Consider the following 12,851-nt stretch of genomic DNA (forward strand, 5'->3'; position numbering starts at 1 on the left):
AACAGAATTTCAGAATTACGCAAAACACAATGGGCAGGATATTGGAGAAATTAAACAATATATTTAATAATTAGCATAAATGAAATACTTCTTTAATTCTTTCTCAAAGTATTGATTTCAATATATTCTTATCCAATAATAAATTTACAACTCATATTTTATAAAAGAAATTTGCATATATTTTATTTAAAAATTACGAAATTAAAAATATCTGTGACTAAAAAGTTCTTATTTTTTTTCAAAAATCCATTTAGAATGAAATAATTTGTTTTCTTTACAAAGAAATTGTTTCGGACAATTCAGACAATCGATGGCAATTGATAAGTGCAAGAATATGCGAAATATTATTTAAGAAATTAAATCGGTGTCGTTTTATTATTTAAAATTTAGAAATAAAATATATAATTAATGCAATTATAAATTGTAGTATGATCGTTAAAACGGAATATCTTATAGAAATTTATGATAAATGAAATCAGATACAAAGAGAAGGAAGGAAGGGCTGATGAAAATTTCTTGATTCGATTCTTCATCTTCAATCATTGTAAACAGCTAAGCAATTCTGCAAGTAAACGAAAATAAATTGATTTCTAAAACGTTTCAATAAGATTTTAAGTAATATAATTATAATTATTTTCTGTCAATTTTTGTTTTCTCCTGTTCAAATATCGATCTTGTAATTATTTTCTTACGTCAAGTATGGGCAAAAACTTCTCATCACGCTCGGCTGCTGAAGTTAAAGCTGGTTCTGCACACTTTTTATATCGAACGAATTCCTTTAAAACACAAACACATTTATTTATTTAAAATTTCGATTATCTTACATAAAAATATATAAGTTAATTGTAAACACTTACTAACCTCTCCATTAATATTATTGCAGATGTACTCTGACATTTCGTGCAACGTATAAAATTTTTTAAATTGCAATACACAATTTCGAAATATATCGAGAACCTGCGTGAGATGGCGGAGAAAAATATAGAATAAATAAATTATACGCGATTTTCTTCCATGAAATTTAATGTAAAATTCGACTCACAATTCCCGCATTGTTTTCCATAGCGCAGAACCTCAAAGCTGCTTGATTTCCACTCGCTAACACAGATTATAATTAATATTCCCATATTATTTCAATAAATTAACGAAAGAACATTTAAAGATACTTACAACAGTATTTTCTACTCAATCTATCAGCAAGTTGTGCTTGAATGTAAACCGTACAAATTGCAATTAAAATAAAAATCTTTATAAACAGCATACTGAGAAAATTAATTTTCTATAGACAATTAATACAATCTACAACACTCGTCAATCCATGCCTTTATATATATACGTTGTTTAATTAATGCAATTATAATTACGCTATTATTAATTTAACTTATGAATTTTACATTTTTTATACAATAACCTTTTAATTAGGTTATATCCATTAACTTTTAATACAGAACATATTAATTAAATATGTTAAATTATTCCTGTAATACAAACCCCGTTTAATGCAGTTTGTAATATAACTTAGTTGTAACAAATTTCTAATTGAAAACCAATGACGGTCCGATGACCGAAACGATTAAAACTGCCCATGAGAAATCCGGGAATTTTTCATGGGCAAGTAATTAACCATGCCTATTAGGGATTCAGCCAGGTTCTCGATGCCGACACCCGGCTGGTGAAGGACTGAGCCTGAGACATTCAGCTTCCATTATTTTTAAATATGTTACAACATAAAATGCTTCTGTAGTCCATTGTATTTTAGAGATACGGGATGACCTTAATATAAAAAGGATCAGAAGTGTATTGCTTACTTATTATTATTATTATTATGTTATTTCTGTTCCTCCGAATGAGTGAATTATTAATCATTATTATTAATCAATGTTTATTAATGTAATAGGCAATAGCCTGTTACAAGGGAGATGTTTATACAATTTTAAAAGTTTACATAAATTAACTTTTCGATGTACATTCGCCTTCCGTCTGTTACAATCGGGGCGGTTGGATTTCACAATTTCTTGATTATCTACACAAATTTATTTCTACATATAATTATATTCTAACTTATAAATGACATTTAGTATGTTCCTTTTTACACCTGTTTTAAAACACTTCAAATTTATTCAATATTCCGCATACAATAGCTCATTGTTTTTGCATTACAAAGATCTTATTTACTTTATTAAATTTATATTTATGATAGCTACTTTTACAAAGTAGATTAATTTATTCTTGTTTCTTCATTTTTGCTTCACTAAATACTATGATAACGTGTTTATTAACTATTAGTTTTGACTGTCACTTCAAATTATCATCCAGGTTCCCTTGAACCAATTATAATGTTAGGATCTATGAATTCTTTTAGTAAGACTTTATAATTTTTCTGCAAAGACCTTATATTCTCCAAAACCCTATTGGACAGAAATTTTTTTGTCTTTGTTAGTCTCTCTCATATTTTTACTACCATTACATTACTAACATTTTTTCCCTTTACTTTTACTTTACTATTTTCCAGTTTTACAAAGCTTTTATTACAAATATTTTCAATTACTGTTTTCTTATTTGAAGGATCTAAACTTAATTCGGTATGATTTTCTTTTCAGTCCTGTTCTTTTTAGTCGTCTGTCTATTTCTAAAAGAACAATCCATTTGAATAATCTTGTTTGTATTCATATCAATTGTATATATTATATTATCCTTAATATAGTAATCATCTCTTATTAATATTTTATTTTTAATAGTTTTTTCTATTTTAATTTGATCCTGTAGTTTTTTCTTCTAATTCTTGATCTAATACACAAATCCGTTGTAATTATTATTTTTTTCTCGATTTCACTAACAATTTTTGGTTTCAAAGTCCAAAAATTTCCTGAGAACTAAATTTCTATCTTTTACAGATTCCGGACATACTTTTATTATTAGGTTATTCTTACTATTTTTAAGTTGGACTAGTTCTTCAATGTCTATATTTTTTAGACCTAATTCTTTGTTAATAAATTGTTTGATTTGTTGAGCAACGTTCCATGTTTTAATTCGGAAAATTAAAAATTATTATGTTCTTACTTGTATTGTCATTTACCAATTTATCAAATTCGAAATTCCAACATACCTTTTATCTTTTCGTTATTTATATAATTTTCTTCTAATTTTTGTATCTTGTAACCAATTATCTTCATCTCTTCCTTATAAATATTATTTTCTTCTTTTATCTTATTAACTTCAGCTATTATTGGCCGAATTTCTAAGTTTAACTGGCAAAATTTTTCCTGAATTAATTCGTATATTGTGAATCGTCAATACCTTGTTTTTCGGTTTCTCTTGCTTGTCTAAAATAATCCTGAATTTTCGAATTTCTCGGAGTCCCATTATTTTTTTCGACCTCTTCTTCAATTTGGTATTCCTCACTTAAAATTTCCAGTAACTGTGTTTCCCTTTCTTCACCCTTGTGACTTGAATGAGTGAATTATTCGGTAAGAATCTGGTATTAAATTTATCGGAAAATAAGTGATTTACTTACAGCGGCGCCCGCAGACTATGAAAAAGAGGGGACGCAAGCTATGAAAAAGGGTATCGTACATTATACAAAAAGCTTCAAATTCTATGATTCAACGTCGGATCAGTGTTCTCACAAGATGGCCCCGGTTGCATCTTGGTCTCGAAAACAAGGAATGGGGTTTTGATCAACATACCACGAAGTTGCATAGGTCAATGGATAAAAATCGTTCGTTAGTTTCTTTTATATTTGCAGAGTAGGCTAGAAGTCACGAATTTTCTGTTGTTTGGGACCTGTTTGAGGAATAGGAAAAGGGCAACCAAGACGAAAAGGGAGCATGTACACGAGGGCCCCGATATACGGGCGCCCCCGCGTACTAATATATTAGTTCCTGGTATTAAAATGAAGTTACGATAAAAAAGATACCAGAAGACATAGCTTTGGTTCTGAACATGTAAAAATTTACGAGTATTTTTCTACTTTCTGAGGTTAAATTCTGAAGTTTTACTTCAGAATTTAACCTCAAAATCTTTTCCTAAAATTTCATTTTTAAATGACGTGTGAGATTTGTCCGTTTTAAAATTTCGTACGTAAAAGATACGTAAGAAGTGTTGACATCCATTATCTCCTGGTAATAGTGATAGTTTTCAATGAATCAATCCAATAACTATGAATATGAACTTCGTGAAGTGCATCATAAAACATTTAATAATTGGATATCTCTTTTCTATCTCGTTATTCATCTATAATGATTATTCTCTTATGATTTATTAACCTTACAGTTTTCTTATTTTTAAAAGAACAATCGTATTCAAAACGTATTTAGTATTAAGTATATAGGCCAGAATTTTAATTGAAAGTTACCACGAATAACCTAAATTCCTTTTCTATTGTATAGGTCTAAATTTTAATTTTCTCTCAATAATGAATGCAATGGGATATCATTAAAATTCGCATAATAAATAATTAAAATGTTATTACTGTACTTTATTTAACGTTACATTTATTATTTTGCAATTATAAAAATAAAGTAGGCTATATTTATTAGATAGAGAAATAAATTTGATTTCTTCTTTCCACTTTGAAATCTATTATTCATCAAACTGATAAGTTCGTTATTCCTTAGATCATTTTTTAAGGCGTTAGTGTTCTATGTCGTGTATTATTGAAAGAGGCTTTCAGCTTTTCCGAGTAAACGATTGAGAGTACAGACACGGTTCAGGTATCAAAATGAAGCTCTTGCTCCATAGATGATGCCGCCGGAGAAGTTTTGTGAAAGGTGAAAAGGCGAACCATTATGGGATAATTATGATAACGTGTTATGTCTATGGATAATTATAATAATGCTGTCATTGTTAAACATTGTTGGCCGTTATTTGTTAAACTTCTGTGTGCTTTTTAATTTTTCTAATACTTCTCATATAATCGATAATTTTACCGTAAAGTAAGCAATTTATCTTAATTATCTATTGTATGTCTGTTTATTAATTGAAGGTGGTTTCAGTTTGTCCGAAGTTGGAACGGTACAATCCTACTCCCCGACGTCGAAATCCATAAGAAAAACGATTCCGTATACTGTATATATATATTACAATCGTGTTATGTACGTACACATGACACGACTATGCGACATATTGGTGACTATCACAATACTTTATTCTCACGATTTATGCCAATTTATAATTTCGTTTAAGTCATTCGTTCAAAGAGAAGAATCGGGTTTAATTTTGTTTCTTCAGTTCGGAATAAATTTCTTTAAGCCAATCTTCACACGAATTGTAGTTGATGATTTGCACTCTCTTTAATACATTTCTAAAGTCAAAAAAAAAGTTTAATTACGAATTATTTATCAAGAAATAAATTTGAGAAAAAATTGAGTTATATCTCAATTATTTAAAGCCATTATTTGGTTACATATCGGGATGTTTAATATAGTTGTATTAAATACTATACCTCAGCAATTGCAGAAAGCTTGGGATTAACTTTATTTTCTACATTTACTGCCGGAACGAAGCATTGTAAATATTCTTCATATTCCTAAAAATATAACAAAAATGAAACTTAATACGTAATTAAATCATTACGAATAGAACTAATTAATTTGATTGAACTACCTTTTCACTCATGTAAAAACAAAAATAATCAACTAACTCTTCCATGGTAGGATGGAATTTGACTTGTATTACACAATTGCGAAATAATTGGTTAGTCTATAAAATCGGTTGAAGATTGAAAATTAATTTGCTTTATTGATTTTTTCAAATAAATTAAATTACGATAAGTCGTACAATATCTACGCCATTTTCGAGCATACAGTAATCCGCTGCCTTTGGATTCTTTAATTCTAATATTTTTAAACGCATAAGAATCTCGTATTAGTTATAATAAATTAAAAGAATGAATATTGTCAGAATATGCTCACCACAATAACGTCTGTCCAATTCTCTTACTAATTCCCATTCTATCGCTCGGATAGAAAATATATTAAGACTAAGAGCGATGAGAAATAAGAAAGTTTTCATTGTTTCCACTGGATTTATTCTTTTAGAATAGTTCGATGAAGGTTATTTCTGTATTTATATCAATAACATTTCGAAATCTTTTAACGCTTTATTATTCAGAATAATGTTTTAAAAATCTAATAAGTTATGTGACCCATTTTCGGACTTATGTAATCAATAAGATAATTGATAAATTTAAATCATTAAGAAAATAGTTTTGAGTAACTTGCATAACTATTTTAAAAATTAATTACTATTATTATTATTGCAAATTGCTCAATATCTGTTTAATACACTATAAGATAACTTCATTAAATTATATTATATCTTGTCAAAGAACATTCTATTAATATTAGTTTAAATACCAAAAAATTTGATTAATAAGGCTTTCTATAGCATCGTTCTAGTGCTATGGTAAAAATATATCAGTTGGCGGATGGATCGGGTGGTTTCGTGGATATGGCAACGCAATAAGTGGACGATCTGCCATGGGGGAATTCCGTAGAAAGTTCTTCCAATTTAAATGTTAAACACGTGAAGAAGATACGAAAAACTCCACGCGACTTTGCCCATCCCATTGGAAAGGCTCGAAGTTGCGACCCAATTACCAGTGTTCAGTGGTTTTATCTACTCAGACATCGGTGGGTACAAACAAACTGTGCTTATCATCATCATCAAATAGCCACGAGTGTTTATGTCTGAAGTCCGTTGCGTTGTGTAAGTCAAGTATTCCTCATTGTGTCATTAAGTATCATTGTGTTTATTCCTCATTTTGTGAAACGTAACGATAAATGAATATTTAGCCTTGAAAAATAACGTCATAAGTACTCGATAACAAGACCAGAAAAAAACGTTTGTTCCCGTCCCTTAAACCATGATAAACGATGATCACACTGCAGTAAGGAAACAGTAAATATGCTTTAAAAACCTTCAGTTACAGGTTATTCGCCACTTACATACCATCATTAGGCTTGGAAAATTAAATAGGAATGTTTCACTTCGTGACTCGCGTAAAAACTTACGAATATTAATAATTATTTACGTTTAAAGTTTAGATTTTATCGGTATTACTAGACAAATCACTACATTTGATGTTTATTCTAAATTTATGGAAGAAATAAATACAAATTTCACACCACATCATAAATGTGTTAAAGATTATTCCATAAAGACAGGAGAATTTCTAGTTTTATTATTAAAAGTTTTTACATTTTTAACAAGTATAAAATGGCAAAAAGCTTAATTTTCAGAGTAGGGTAGGGTATTAAAAAATTGTAAGTACTAATAACTAGTAAAATCGTCTGACCTTACTGAAGATACCCCATTTATTATCCCATCCCTCCACCTTTAATCACTAAAATTTAACAGCATCGATTTCCCTAATAAAAAAATCTCCCTGCAAAATTTCAGAAGTTTTTGACAAAAAGCACAGGAGTTATTAAACTTCAAAAGGGTAACCAAAATAGTGCTCCTCCCCACATACGCATATTAACATTCGTACGTACAGAAATTACTCCCGAATTGTTTTGCATTTCTCGACGTTTTAAAATCTCTTGAGTCCAAAATTGTAAAAATCTGGGGGGGTCATTTTTTGATCGATCGCCATACTTTCCGCCTGTTATATTTAAGAGCTGGGAAAGTAAAAATTGACAATACTGCTTTGAAAGTATGATCCTGTTAGTGTATAGACGAAGAAAACACTAGATGCGAACAAAATAACCTTTGTTTACATAGATTATTTTGAATATCCGGTCATCAATAATATACGAAATTGGGTGTAAATACAGGGTGGTAAGAACTGAACCGACGGTACTCAGACGTGGAGCCGGCACTACTGATTCCAATCGAATAAAACTTGGTACACACGCAATGCAAATCAAGGGGGAGAGATTTACGGAAAAATTAAATCTTTTCCCCTTGATTTGCATCGCGTGTATGCCGAGTTTCATTCCATTCGGTTCAGTACAGTCGACACTACGCGTGCCTGAGTACCGCCAATTTAATTCTTTGTATTAAGTATTGTATTAAGTAGATTTTTATGAAAGTTCTATTAATTGCTTCATCGTAAACAACGAAGTCTCCTTTAGTCTCGATTGTTCTGGGAAACTCGAATCATATCTGATATATAAAAAAGCTGAATAGGCTCCATCTTCTTTACCTTTAATCAATGCTTTAATATCATCAATGCTCTATATAAAATAAATTGCAATTAAATTTACGTAAAGTCAAACATCGATAAAGACTAGGAAACAAAAAATAGGTGTTTCGACGTAGTTACTATGGCTGTCATCAGATGGCGCATCATCCAACCATTCTAGTGTGACTCGCTCGTCCTTATTTTTCTTTACTCCTTTAAACGTATTATTAAATGGGCTTTATTTGGGCAATGTATCTTATAATGAATGTTTTCTCTCAAAATTTTGAAAAATTTGAACTATTTCTTGTATATTTCTCATTATTTTCCACGATGTTTCGCATAATTAGTATCAGGAAATGTTACTATACATTAAATAATATATATGCATTATTTAATGTATAATAAACAATATATATATATCAATACATAATGTAAATATAAAAGTATTAAAATATCACGGTTTATTATTTTATAAATTAAAATAACTCGAGCATAAAATGAATTATAAGATTGAAATGTGTTGCGAGTGTATTAAAAATTATAATAAGCTTTTTTGAGGGAGAGAGAAAGATTATTTCATTCCTATATTTCAAAAGCTATTCTAGTGCGAAATTTTTCTGCTCGTATAATTATTTTATTTTAAAAAATATCTCCTTTATATGCTATTTTACTAATATGCATACTACTTTAATTAATACATGTTCTGTTCAACCGGAAAACTTACAATTAAAGACTAATCTTCGTCATAATTCTAGTTGTCTATTTATTTATTCATGAATATTAACTATGTTTTGTATTTATCTTACAATATAATAGGAAAAATTTTAAATAAATTTGCTATAAATACGTCGAAATATGAAAAAGATTCGGGTGTTTTTTCCGTATGTATGGGAGTGTGTGGGGGGGACACGATTTTGTTCACCTTTTTGAAGCTTAATAACTCCCGTGCTTTTCGTCGAAAATTTCTGAAATTTTGCAAGGTGATCTGTGTATTAAGGGGATCGATACTTTTAAATTTTGATGATTAAAAGTCGAGGGAGTGGGGAGATAATGGAAGTCGTGTGAATCTTCAATAGGGTCGGATTTAATGACGATTTAACTCGTTATTAAATCTTTACAATTTTTTATAATACTCATTCCTACCCTGAAAATTAAGCTTTTTCCCATTTTATAATAGTAAAAATATAAAATTTGAAGGTGGACTGAAATATTAATATAACCAAAATGAAAGATTACAGACAATTGAAAATAAATGCCATGACTGCATCCGTGATTACATTATCGGTTAAATAACAGTGATGTCGTTGTGATTTACATAAAACTTCATCCGGAAAATACACATATATGTTTAGTTAGCAATTTTTCCATAATTTACAATGAATCGAATGTGCGTTTAAGAGCACTAATCTAAAATTATTCATTTTAATTATTTTTCAATTTAACAGCAGAATTGTTAATATATATTAAGTATAAATGTATTTTTAGCACTTCGTCTTGTCTAAGCAATTTGTTTCTTAGCTGTAACGCTTATAAATGTAGAGTTTAACCTGATGTTTGTATTTAATTAAAATGTGATATTAGAAGTAAATATTTTGTTAGACTCGGTTGAAGGAGTTTATAAATGAATTTCGTTTACATAAATCATTTCGAATGTGCCATAAATAATTATTGGAACTGGGTATAAATACTGGTAGATTTCTATTTAATAGATAAGAATTGCTGTATTGGAAACAATGAAGACACTTCTAGCTTTGGTCATAGTGTTCTTTGCCGTGGCTTCCATCCATTCGTGCAACAATATCGATGCTAATAATTTATTTAAACAATTCTGCAGTAAGTAATTTTTAACGACATTAATTTTAAATCTATTATTATTAAATTTAAACACAAATTTTATAGATATTCGTAATCGTCAAGCATTCAATTATTGTTTGAGAGAAAACAACGTGAATATTGTAAGAGTTTTACCATTTTATCATTTTAATTGAATATTTGATATTCTATCATTTATTTTAACCATTAAATAATTGAATAGATTAACGATTTGCATCGCAATTGTATCATGCAAGTCAAGTATTATAAAACTATGGATGAATTAAAAAATTTTATTTGCAATGGTAGTACAGAAGAGGTAATTCATTCACTAATTAACAAAAGAATTAATATTCTAACATTTATTCATTGTTTTATTATTGTCTTACAGGAACTTACAAAATATTTTCATTGCTTCTATCCAGCAATCTATGTGGAAAACATAGCTAATCCTAATCTTCTAGATATCAATCGGGTATGGACACATTTCATAAGTTATTCAATTTAATTTAAATATCTGAGGCCCTCTTCCTCTCTGTGAGCACCAAGAGGGCCTCTTTAAAATCGTGCCCGTGGGTTGGCCAGGCCCACAATGGGGTGGGCTAGAAGTGAGTAAGGAGGACATCATTCCCAAAAATCGCCTTGGTCATCCGACCATCTATCTGAATATTAATCCACTTAGGCATTAATAATAATTATAATTACTTTTAATCGTTAAGTTTATTTAAACGTACTTTAATTAATATATTTATTTATAATTCAATTTTTTCTTTTCAGAAATGCTTAAAGGAGGTTTCAAAATACTATTAAAGACCTACAACTTTCGAATAATTTGGAATAACCGATTAAAATTTAAATAAAGATTTTTAACTGTCAATTTTTGTATTTATCGTTTGGGTTGATGATAAAGAATTAATATATTTAATTAATAAATTTAATTGCGTCAAATGTCGTTACATTTAAGATCCATTTTTATATAATAAATAATCTTCACTAAAACTTTTTCAAGCTTAAAATTGCGCAGAACTGATTAAATTGTCTTTACGACTGTTATGTATAACAATATATAACAGGAGGAAAGTATGGCGATCGATCAAAAAGACCCTCCAAGATTTTTACATTCTTGGATTCAAAACACCTTGAAACGTCGAGAAATTTAAAAAAATTCGGAGGTTTTTCCTGTATGTATGAATTTTAGTGTGTGTGTGTGTGAGGCACGATTTTTGTTCACCCCGTTTGAAGCTTAATAGCTCCTGTGCTTTATGTCGAAATTTTCTGAAGTTTTTCAGGCGGATTTTTTTATTAGGGGAATCATTGCTATTAAATTTTGGTGTCTAAAGGTTGAGAGTGAGGGGATAAAAGGGTCGTATGTATCTCTACAAGGGTCGGACTTAACGACTATTTTACTGGACTTATTGGCATTTACAATTTGTTTTCTTTGATTCTGCAGTTTTTCGGGTTTTCTTCACATGTCTGACATCTAAATACGGGTCAATTTCTCATAGAAAATTCCCTCGGAATTTTCTATGAGAAGGGGGAGGAAGACCCTCGGGACAGATCGTCCAAATGTTGCTTTGTCTTCTTTTATCAACCCAACACTAAAGAATATCTCTTTTTATATTGATTTAATGTTTGTATTAAGACAAATTCCTCGAGATTTCCTAAAACTAGGAATATTAATCTTCCCACTTTTTCCTATTAATTATTCAGTGTGGAAGGACAACAGAAATAAATCTGTTTAATTAACGCTATTTTAAATCTGTTGTTCCCAGAAAAACACGCCGCAGTCGTCGTTACATAGAATTTATCATTTCTTTTGAGTCTAAAACACGTCGACTACTTTTCTGTCATTTTAAACACATTTAATAAAAATAATAAATTTAAATATTTGAAATGTCAGAAAATTTCTCGTTTCTTTTCACAGTTTTAAAGGATATTATTATATAATTTAGTATACTGATTGATACGGTCGATTGCTCGAATTCAATGAGGCAATATTGCTTGATTTCAAATTTCAATGACACATTTTGAATTATTATTAATAAACTTTATTGAAACAATGTCTTAACATAAACATATTTCTTATTATCTTAAAAAATTGCTTGATGTATTAAACACATCGCTGTTTATTCGCTTGCAGCACTCTTCAAGCATTTCTGGAAAATATTTTTAAAATATTTGTTTATATTCCTTTCTATAAATGTTAATTAATAAAAAATTAATAAAAATTGTTTAATTNAATTTCTATATTTTTTAGACCTAATTCTTTGTTAATAAATTGTTTGATTTGTTGAGCAACGTTCCATGTTTTAATTCGGAAAATTAAAAATTATTATGTTCTTACTTGTATTGTCATTTACCAATTTATCAAATTCGAAATTCCAACATACCTTTTATCTTTTCGTTATTTATATAATTTTCTTCTAATTTTTGTATCTTGTAACCAATTATCTTCATCTCTTCCTTATAAATATTATTTTCTTCTTTTATCTTATTAACTTCAGCTATTATTGGCTGAATTTCTAAGTTTAACTGGCAAAATTTTTCCTGAATTAATTCGTATATTGTGAATCGTCAATACCTTGTTTTTCGGTTTCTCTTGCTTGTCTAAAATAATCCTGAATTTTCGAATTTCTCGGAGTCCCATTATTTTTTTCGACCTCTTCTTCAATTTGGTATTCCTCACTTAAAATTTCCAGTAACTGTGTTTCCCTTTCTTCACCCTTGTGACTTGAATGAGTGAATTATTCGGTAAGAATCTGGTATTAAATTTATCGGAAAATAAGTGATTTACTTACAGCGGCGCCCGCAGACTATGAAAAAGAGGGGACGCAAGCTATGAAAAAGGGTATCGTACATTATACAAAAAGCTTCAAATTCTATGATTCAACGTCGGATCAGTGTTCTCACA

At 29.2% G+C, this 12,851-nt stretch overlaps 2 protein-coding genes across 2 annotated transcripts; one reads left to right on the forward strand and one right to left on the reverse strand.

Annotated features, from left to right (window-relative positions):
- Positions 1 to 225: 225 nt before the first annotated feature.
- LOC111629152 lies at positions 226 to 12,842 on the reverse strand. Its single transcript, XM_023373021.1, has 6 exons — positions 12,200 to 12,842; positions 1,171 to 2,975; positions 1,043 to 1,098; positions 862 to 957; positions 693 to 776; positions 226 to 562 (listed from the first exon to the last, which is right to left on the reverse strand). Exons 2-6 carry the CDS (start codon positions 1,259 to 1,261, stop codon positions 536 to 538), a joined length of 354 nt encoding a protein of 117 aa, XP_023228789.1. The 5' UTR covers positions 1,262 to 2,975; positions 12,200 to 12,842; the 3' UTR covers positions 226 to 535.
- LOC111629151 lies at positions 4,963 to 11,069 on the forward strand. The gene is made up of 6 exons (XM_023373020.1): positions 4,963 to 5,127; positions 9,838 to 9,961; positions 10,028 to 10,083; positions 10,164 to 10,259; positions 10,332 to 10,415; positions 10,718 to 11,069. Exons 1-6 carry the CDS (start codon positions 5,092 to 5,094, stop codon positions 10,748 to 10,750), a joined length of 429 nt encoding a protein of 142 aa, XP_023228788.1. The 5' UTR covers positions 4,963 to 5,091; the 3' UTR covers positions 10,751 to 11,069.
- Positions 12,843 to 12,851: the final 9 nt, after the last annotated feature.

Source organism: Centruroides sculpturatus, unplaced genomic scaffold, assembly GCF_000671375.1.
Source record: "Centruroides sculpturatus isolate CEXI.00-Female unplaced genomic scaffold, Cexi_2.0 scaffold555, whole genome shotgun sequence".
NCBI lineage: Eukaryota > Metazoa > Arthropoda > Arachnida > Scorpiones > Buthidae > Centruroides > Centruroides sculpturatus.

Bases quoted from the DNA above. Each gene is read 5' to 3' on its own strand.
- LOC111629152 (XM_023373021.1), bottom strand. From the start codon at position 1,261: ATGCTGTTTATAAAGATTTTTATTTTAATTGCAATTTGTACGGTTTAC. The intron at 958-1,042 runs GTGAGTCGAATT...CATCTCACGCAG, and splicing joins TGGAAAACAATGCGGGAATT to GTTCTCGATATATTTCGAAA. The intron at 777-861 runs GTTAGTAAGTGT...TGTGTTTTAAAG, and splicing joins GCAATAATATTAATGGAGAG to GAATTCGTTCGATATAAAAA.
- LOC111629151 (XM_023373020.1), top strand. From the start codon at position 5,092: ATGTACGTACACATGACACGACTATGCGACATATTG. The intron at 9,962-10,027 runs GTAAGTAATTTT...CAAATTTTATAG, and splicing joins TTTATTTAAACAATTCTGCA to ATATTCGTAATCGTCAAGCA. The intron at 10,260-10,331 runs GTAATTCATTCA...ATTGTCTTACAG, and splicing joins GCAATGGTAGTACAGAAGAG to GAACTTACAAAATATTTTCA.